Raw genomic sequence first — 9883 nt, forward strand, 5'->3', positions numbered from 1 at the left:
CACAGAGGCGCGTGCGAATCTTGGCTGCAACAAGATAGTGGCCCGAGTCGATGTAAGGACCTCGGGCGCACGCACATCTAAAACACTGGAGACGTGTCTTCCGTCTATCACAACATGATCGATCTGGTTAGCGGTTTTTCGTTCCGGAGACAGCCAGGTAGCTTGTTGTATCTTCTTATGCTGGAATCTAGTACTACCGATAACCATATTTCGGGTCCCGGCGAAGTCGATCAGCCCCAACCCATTGGGAGATGTTTCCTCCTGGAGGGTGAATTTACCGACCTTAGTGCCAAAAATACCTTCTTTGCCCACCCTGGCGTTAAATTCGCCAAGCACGATTTTGACATCGTGGCTGGAGCAGCTCTCCTAAGTACTTTCCAAGCACTCATAAAATTCATCTTTGGTCACATCATCCTTCTCTTCCGTCGGGGAGTGGGCGCAAATCAGCGATATGTTGAAGAACCTCACTTTGATGAGGATTGTGGATAGACGTTCATTCACCGGGGTGAATGATAGTACTCGACGACGGAGTCTCTCTCCCACTCGTCTCCGTACTTGTCCCGTCCTTCGCATTTCTTGGACAGCGGTGATGTCAGCCTTTATTTTTACGAATACATCAACCAGCTGGGCAGYGGCACCTTACCAATTAAAGGACCGGACATTCCAGGTGCATGCCCTCAATTCGTAGTCCTTATTTCGTTTGCCATGGTCGTCATCAAAAGTGGGGTATCTCATCCGTGGCTGTAGTTGTGTTTTTATTGGGGTTGGGTTTTTTACGTGGCGGGTCCCAAACCCAGCGCACAACCCTGGAATGTTTCGCCTCTCACTTTAGCTCGCCTTCAAATGGATGTTCTTAGACTACTCAGCGGATACTTGGTCAAGGACCAGAAGTCGTGAGCTGCTTGAGTCATATGTAAAAGAATCGTTTCTGGCCACTCCCAAGTGAATTGCGATCAGAGAACTTTCCTCACTTGCGTGAACTTCGACAGATGACCCCATCCTACGGGACAACCAATTCCAAATAAAAAAGTTTCCTGGATGGACTTTAATGCGACATGACATAGTTCCCGCGTGTTTCGATTAAAAGTCCAAAAGTTAATTAGCGTTGTAACAAAAGGAAAAATATTTGGAGACGTCCAGTGCCATATGTACTCTATTGAATGGCAGAAACGAGGCCTACCACATGTAAACATATTAATTTGGCTAAAGCAGAATCTACTTCCTAATCAAATTGACAACATAATTTGCGCTGAAATTCTAGATCCAGAAGAAGATAAAAATCTGTATGACACGGTTATTAAAAATATGATACCTGGTCCCTGTGGAGCTCGCAAGCCAGCATCCCCTTGCATGCAAAATGGCAAGTGTACAAAAAAGTATCCTAAAGAAATTATTAAAGAAACAGTTCTAGTGATAAGGGTTACCCGTTATACAGACGTAGGGCGCCTGATGGTGGTAAACAAGCTAACAGTTGTACTCGTAGTGGGGAAATAAAGAGCTTCGATAATTGACGGGTAGTGCCTTATTCCTAGGCGATCTTCAATCTGCGTAATGAAGGTGCTGTATATGCCCTCAATGAAATACAAACTTATCAAGCAGGAAGATATGTACATATGTCAGTAGCAATGAAGTGGCGTGGCGGATTCTTGGATTTCCATTACATGAAAGATATCCCACTACTACACATCTTGCAGTACACTTAGAAAACGGACAGCTTGTTTTTTTAATGAAAAAATTAGATGAGTTTGGAATGATTTTGATAATGAAATTGCWCGAGCGTTAGATTATGATTTCATAGCACTGCAACATCAAATGACAGAATTAGTTCCTCAATTACTTCCAGAGAAAAATCATATTTTCCATCAAGTTTCACGTAAAATAGACTCCGGCAGTGGACTCTTCTTTCTCGATGCACCAGGAGGAACGAGAAAAACGTTTTTGGTATTGCCGCGACGCTATTAAACGGYGGTCGTACGGAACATTCCGTTTTAAAATTACCATTGAATTTGGCACAGGAAGATTCGCCCATCTGCAATTTTAGTAAAAGTAGTTCACCGAGGTAGGATGCTGCGAGAAGGCAAGCTTTTAGTGTGGGATGAAAGTACAATGTCTCACAAGAAGGCTATAGAAGCTTTAAACCGGACTCTAAAGGACTTGGGAGATAGTACAGATATAATGGGAGGTATGGTAGTTTAATTGGCTGGTGATTTCCGTCAAACCCTCCCAGCGATTCAGACGGGACCCCAGCAGATGAAATTGAAGCGAGCATTAAATCATCAGGCTTATGGTCGACAGTCGAAAAACTCCGCTTGAAAACAAATATGAGAGTGCATCTTCATAATGACGTGGATTCAGGACTTAACGCAGAAATGTTGTTGAAAATTAGTGATGGTTGTTTAGATGTTGACGCTGAAGGCTACATATTACTGTGAAGAAAATTTTGTAATTTAGTGGAAAGTGATGTGGATCATTGCTAATGTTTTTCCGGAATTGCAACGAAATTTGTGTGATCAGTGGTTGTGTGCAAGAGCAATATTAGCAACAATAAATGAAATTGTTAATGGGATCAACACTGACATTTTAAAAGAGCTTCAAGGAGAAATGAAGGGATATTTGTCAAGGAATGCAGTCATAGATACGGAACTAAGTACTTCATATCCTGTGGAGTTTTTAAATTCACTTGAACTATCGGGTGTACCGTCACATAAACTTCAATTAAAACTAAATGTAGCAGTAATGCTTATGCGAATTCTAGATGCTCCTCGGCTGTGCAATGGAACAAAGCTTCAGATAACAAAATTAGGACAGAACTTACTTGGTGGTACTATTTTAACAGGTGTCGGTAAGGGAAATAGTGTTATACCTCGGATATCAATTATTCCCACTGACCTTCCATTCCAATTTAAAGGGGTTCAGTTTCCCGTCAAGCTTAGCTTCGCTGTTACTATAAACAAGGCACAAGGACAAACATTACAGGTAGAAGGAGTGCATTTAGAAAACTCATGCTTCTCTCATGGTCAACTTTATGTCGCCTGTTCACGTGTATCTAATGTTCAGAATTTACACATATTTGCACCCGAGGGGAAAATTTATAACATTGTCTACAAAAATATCCTAGATTCATATTTTGTATTTTATTTTTTTAAATTGTTAGAATTTAGAATTATTTATTTTTGTTAAGGTGAAATATATTTTAACATTTGTTGTTGGATTTCAATACGCATATTTTAAGATGTTGAAACTTCATTGTCTGTAGTAATTTTCAAAAATTGTGATCTCAGCCAAGCAATAAAATGTAGTTATCATATTGTTTCATTTCTATAATTATACCCTTACCCTTTATCTCTCATACTTATTTATTGCCTCCACTGCGATCGAAGCTGCGGGTAAAAAGCTAATATAGTTATAAATATAGCTTTAGGTGATACAAATAACAAGGGAACAAAACTATTATACTCTATTATACAACATGTTGCACGAGTATAAAAATTATTATTCTCAGAAGGACAATCAAAACTTCGATTCAAAACTTTGATTCAACTATTAAGCCAATGCCAGCCGGCAGAGAAGGAATGATCAACATCTCGAGAGTTTCAAATAAGCCACCGCGAATCAGTCACCGTGAAGCCGGTTAAAACATTCATACATATGTATGTACATATGTGTTAGTTAAGAAATTTCCCAATCACTTCGACTTTAAATTTTATATTTCAGAAATTATTTGTCTTGAACATAATTTATTACTTAACAAAAACCATTTTGTTGCAGCATGATATGGGGTATAAAACTACCATTTTATACTATATTTGAACTCATAAGAAAATTCATCAAGCCTGTTTGCTTGTCTCCGCATCGAAAAATCACCAACCAGATCGATCATGTTGTGTTAGACGGAAGACCCGTCTCCAGTGTTTCAGATGTGTGTGCGCTCCGAGGTCCTAGCATCGACCCCGACCAGTACCTTGTTGCAGCCAAGATTCGCACCCGTCTCTGTGCAGCAAAAAACGCACGTCAATAGACACAAGGAAGGTTCGACGTCGAGAAGTTGCAATCACAACAGACAGCGGACCGATTTTCTACGCACTCTCTGAGAGCACGTCATTTCAAACTCCTTATCTACAGCTGCAAATGAAAAATTCAAAAGAATAGCTGGTTCGTTGAGGAGTGCCGTGTCGCAGTGTAGAGAAAACAGACTGCGAGAGGCATGTGCAGACAGAAAAACTGACCTGTTAATCCTCATGCACTAAATCTTGGAAAAGGCCCATGAAAAAAGAATGACACACCCTGTTTTTTCCTCGATTTCAAAGCTGCTTTTGGCAGCACAAAAAGGAGGTGTATGTATGCCGCGATATTTGAATTTGGTACCCCCTAAAATACGTCTGTGAAAGCTGACATTGAGGAAAACCCAAAGCTCCGTCAGCATCGGGAAGGACCCCCCGAGCCGTTCGATACCAAACGAGGTTTCAGACAAGGCGACGCCCTTTCGAGCGACTTCTCCAATCTGTTGCTGGAGAAAATTATTAGAGCTGCGGAACTTAATCGAGCTGGTACAATCTTCTATAAGAAGATTACAGCATAACCAGGATGAAACGAACAAAAATTGCCTTAGATAACAATTTAAGTCATAAGAAGGTCGTGTAGTCGGTAATTACCTGAAGTAAAAAATCATGTTTTGAGAAGTTCTGTGAAGAAGCACACATTGACCCTTGGGGAACTGCTTACAAAATCTGTAGGTGGAGTTTTAAAACCGAGCAGCAGCAACCTGAACATGCCTCTTTTATGGGAAAAGTCGTTGAAACATTATTCCCGAAACACGATCGGGTTTCCTATGCCAAGCGACGAATTGAAGTCGCAGAGTCACTCCCGTTACTCGCGGAAGAAGAACTATGGGACATAGCAAAAAAAATTAATAACACCATAGCGCCTTAATGGGATAGTATAACCAACAGCTATAAAGRAATCTATAAGCTCAAAGCCCTAACCATTCGATAAAATGTACAACGCTTGTATAAGGGAAGAGGTATTTCCCAACTCGTGGAAGGTACAGCATTTGGTTCTGCTCTTAAAACCAAAGATACCACTTGCAGAACCTTCATCCTGCCAAACTCTGTGCATGGATAGGACACAATGGATAGAGTGTTCGGAAATATAATAAGAAGCCTCACCATAAGGGAGWGCGAGATTATTTCACAGCAGCAGCCGAAGTATCCGGGAGTAATACTGAATTCCAAATTAAAATTTAGTGAACATCTGGACTTCTTCCGGTAAAGCAAATAAAATTTATAATACTCTATCGAGAATGATTACCAATAGAGGTTGTGTGCGTTCCAGTCGGCGATTTTTAATAGAGAAAGCAATGAGTTCCATAATACTGTATGCGGCTCCAGTATTGATACAGATAATGAATATAAAAGAGTCTGCTAATGAAATAAATGCAGTTTCTGCGATTCGGGTAATAAGTACTTTCCGAACAGACGCTGCTGAAATATTAGCCAGTGTACCGCCCATTGACATGCTGAAATGCTAAAATGCTGGCAAAGACAGAGAAGAGGAACAATATCACTAAAATGTAGCAGGAGCGGTGGAATTCCTCATCCAAAGGCGCTATACCCATCGACTTATACCGGACATCCACTATTGGACAGAGACCTAGATTTCCATCTGACGAAAACACTTAAAGGACATGGATTTTTTAGAAGCTACTTTTTCAGATTCTACAAAATTGAGATTGTATTGTACCTCCCACGAAGTAATTCTTAGTTGGTGGTTGCGAGGGTGAGTTTTGAGTTGCTTCCCCCTATTAAAAAAAAAAAAAACACGAAATACTATATATTGGGCAGTTGTAAAAGTATTTTTGTATTTTGTCAATAGACGTCGTTGCATTCATATACATCCCTGTCTCTTATACACATCTAGATGTGTATAAGAGACAGGTCTAAGGCAGTTCGAAAATCTTTAATTGGGCAGTTGTAAAAGTATTTTTGTATTTTGTCAATAGACGTCGTTGCATTCATATACATCCAGTGCTACCAATCACATGAAGCTTAAAATCTCACCTTTCCAACACTGTATGGTATGACACAATGTGATTGGTAGCACTGGAGATATACGACATTAACGATATCTATTGACAAAATACGATAATAATGTTTCGACTATCCAATATAAATACTACATGTAATGCTATTCTGAATCCTAACACACCTTACGCAGAATCCAATTTATAAAATTCTTTCAAAATATGTTTTTGAGTATACTTGAGTAATGTCAAAAGTGATTACAATCAGGTTATTACAATCCTCTTTTTGATCTAAACCTCATTTGTCTTATGTGTTGAAATCCAATCCACTTATGGACCATCAAATTTGGTAGTTAAAATCCATTCCCAATTTGGGTGAATAATGAAGGTTGAATTCTTTCGAAATATTTTTATACTGTTGCAATATGCTTATTACACCTAACGGTGAAATGCGAGAAATAGGATACTCCACCCACTCCCCATATAAAGGTTTTGTTAAAAACTACTCAACGTGCAGTAAATAAAAAACTWAACGCGAGAAATGTTAATTTCTGATATCTCGAACCTAATACACCAATTTCAACCAAATTCAGTACGAAACATTATTATGACATTCCTATGTTACAGTGTGAAAATGAGCGAAATGGAACTACAATCACGCTTGTTTCCCATATACATCAATTTTAAATGCTATCTGATACTTTCCCTTTTTAGTGTACAAATCCAGCAGCAATGAATATATTAGTATTCACATTTGCACAGAGACATCAACAGAGGATCGGAATCTCAAAAATTGCATACATATATACATGAACTGTATTTCACTCATACACTTACCGACAAATTCGGCATAAAATTTGTTAGAAAACCGAAAATCACAATATGTAGTAAATGGGAGTTGGATTAGTATCGTCCCGACTTTATCTAATAATATTATCATGTCACATACTAAAAAAATGTTCCCTGGGTTTAATTACGGTACCTCACAAACAATCACCAATAATATGGAGAAAAGTCAGCCGGATGTTCGAAAATCCTGGTAGTGGACTTATGCTGGCAAGGTCAAGTTTTCGCTTAGTTGTAGCTATTTTATGTACAAGCATGAGTAATGTGAGTATGAGATTATTCAAAACCGAAATCGATCGGTTGAGTGCTCAGATATGTAATTTCATAAAAAAAGAGCTTTCTCATTAAATTTCAGGGGTAAAATTTAATGTAAATTGAAAAACTTATTTATTGATTGCGCTTTTGGTAGTTTTAGTAGTTTCAAACAGTACCGATATATAGGGAATGAGCGGGTTATTAATCCATTTTATCCATTTTCACACTGTCGGGAGAAGTTCTTTGGGATTTGTACTCATATTTTTGTTGTAGCTTAAACGGTTTAGGATATATGACAAACTTGTTAGAGGGCGGGCCCACGCCAACGTTTAAAAATTTTTAGCCCACAGGTACCCCTTGCTACTACGAATTACAGTTTTATATCTTAATTTAGTGCTTAGTTATGGTATTTTATAAGTTTATTTAATATTTTTGTAATAAAAAACCCTCTTGGTATCATCAAAATATCTCACTTTTTTTCTCAAATTACCGCTTGCACATTTGCAATATATATTTGTATATATTTGTAACTCTATCTCTATCACGATTAGTTGTATCTGATACATACAACCCTTAGTTGAACAAAAYTATGATAACCTGTAGCACCAGGTTGCGAGATAATTATAATTCTCGAAATCGTACCAAAACTGCCCAGACACCAGATACCGAATACGTAGGCCTCGTGCCTGTTACTAACATTTAACCGACAATGCCAGATTAAGTTTAAGATATATTATTGAATTTCAGGGAGGATCCTTTCCTGTTACTAGTGTAGCCACCAGTTTAAAATGGATTGAATCGGGTCAATACTTCACTTAGCTCCACCATATACTTAATACAAATATTTTCGAACATTCGGTTTTTCGTTCAAATGTAATATTTTAGTGAAATTTAATGGAGAAAGTTTTGTAAGTATTGTAAAATTATAAAGATGGCGGTGGTCCAATGATCATATCCATAATTATATTTATTAATGTTTTCTACACAAACTTAATATGTTGTATTTAGCCTCTTCGGCTGAGGTTATAGCACTTATTTCTAATTTCAAAATGGTTTTAATATATTTTAGTTGATTTAGAAAAAACTAATCAACTAAGTGAGTGTATGGCATATGAAATAACTTAATAAAAACCAAATTTAATTGTAATAATAAAAAATGTGGAATTTTCGCAACCGAACTTAGTTCTTTCCTACTCTTTTAACATATAGTTTTGCCAAAGGCTGATAGTAAGTCCTCTCCATTAATTTTCGAAATTTGCAAAAGTATAAAGTGTTCGATTTCACCCGAACTCTTACTCTTTTATCAGAAGGCTTTTCCAATAGCTAATATAGGCCCCCGACTTTGAACTCAAACATTGCCCGAACAGACAGACATTGGTAAATGTATTTGTATGCTATATTGTATGTATTATAAAACATGTGAGTTTTAATCGATTTTAATTTACAATTTCTCTTTTTTTTATTTAATTTCAGGGGGAGTCGAACGAAGCGCGAATAGCAGTGGCAAATCAGCGAGCTCATCAATTACTAAAATAAATAGTTTCGCTAAATTATTTTTATATATTTTGACATGTAATGAGTTTGTACTTGTTATGTGTATATATGTGTGGATGCTTAGTGAGTAAATAATAAGCAAGAAATTAAAGTTTATCCATCCTTTTACAAATGAAGCTATTTGTCTCCAGACATAAGTTACTATATGAGCTACTCTAATTATATAAAATTTTGCGCATCAGGATGTTAAATATAMAAATATTATAATAAGTTTATCGTGTGATGTTTACGCTAATAATTATTAAATAAATATAACTGTAAAAGTTTTTATTCGACGTTTGAAAATTAACATTTTGCAGTGTTATAACCAAAGAACGTCGAAAAATATGGCGTGGAGGAGTCGTCGTCATCATAAAAGTGATGGAAGAAAGGTATTAATGTTAATAAGATCAGCACATGATGGCAGATTACTGTTTAATTTCTTAACTTATTTTCGACTGGAAAATTATACAAGAAAACCTAATAAAARGCTTTTATTGTAATATAACCTATGTTTTTAACATTTCTTTCTCTTTTTTGCACTACGAAGCCTCCTTATTTTTGATAAGAAAACTGGTATGACAAAGCTTTCAGTTATTTGGAGACAAGTAAGGAAGGGCTAACCGAACATTATACTCTTGCAATTTAAAGTTTTCTCGTCATCCTGATCATTTATATCTATATAACCCTATATCTATCTCGCTTAGTTTTAGGTGATAMCTAATTTTTAAGAAACTTTAGTTTCATTAAAATATCACGCATTGACTACATAATGTGAACGGTTTAAATAAAGGTGGAAACACGGGAATGGTTTTGTGGTGGATACTGGGGGCAGAGAAAGGGAGCCCGTTCATTCTGCACATGTAGTATAATGTATATCTTTATATTAGTTATATGGAGACTAAAAAAAGTACTGACCAGATTCAACCCATTTCTAACATACAGACCAACCATTATCAGAAAAGAACGCTCTAAAAATTTCATTAAATATCTCACTCATTGACTGATATTTTCTGTCAAAAGTCAGCAGTGCTACCGACAGCATGAAAATGGGATTAAATCGGAAGATAATCCAGCTCACCCCCTATATAAAAGAACTATTCAAAACTACTAAGAGCCCAATAAATCAATATATAATTATTCAAGAGACATTAAATTTTACCTCCCAGATGGTGTGCGGAGGCTTTATGGGAGCAGGTATGAAAATTGGACGTTAAGCGTGGCACTCCA

The 9883-nt window shown here is 37.1% G+C and overlaps 1 protein-coding gene across 1 annotated transcript in view; it reads left to right on the forward strand.

Moving 5' to 3' along the window:
* Positions 1–8940, forward strand: part of LOC108972551 (synaptosomal-associated protein 25) — a gene marked incomplete at its 5' end in the record, with an annotated part of 184745 nt that extends 175805 nt beyond the window's left edge. Inside the window, 1 exon segment of the mRNA XM_018939179.1 lies at positions 8594–8940. Coding sequence (XP_018794724.1) covers positions 8594–8656 — 63 coding nt within the window.
* Positions 8941–9883: the final 943 nt, after the last annotated feature.

Source organism: Bactrocera latifrons, unplaced genomic scaffold, assembly GCF_001853355.1.
Source record: "Bactrocera latifrons isolate USDA-ARS-PBARC rearing strain unplaced genomic scaffold, ASM185335v1 scaffold_407, whole genome shotgun sequence".
NCBI lineage: Eukaryota > Metazoa > Arthropoda > Insecta > Diptera > Tephritidae > Bactrocera > Bactrocera latifrons.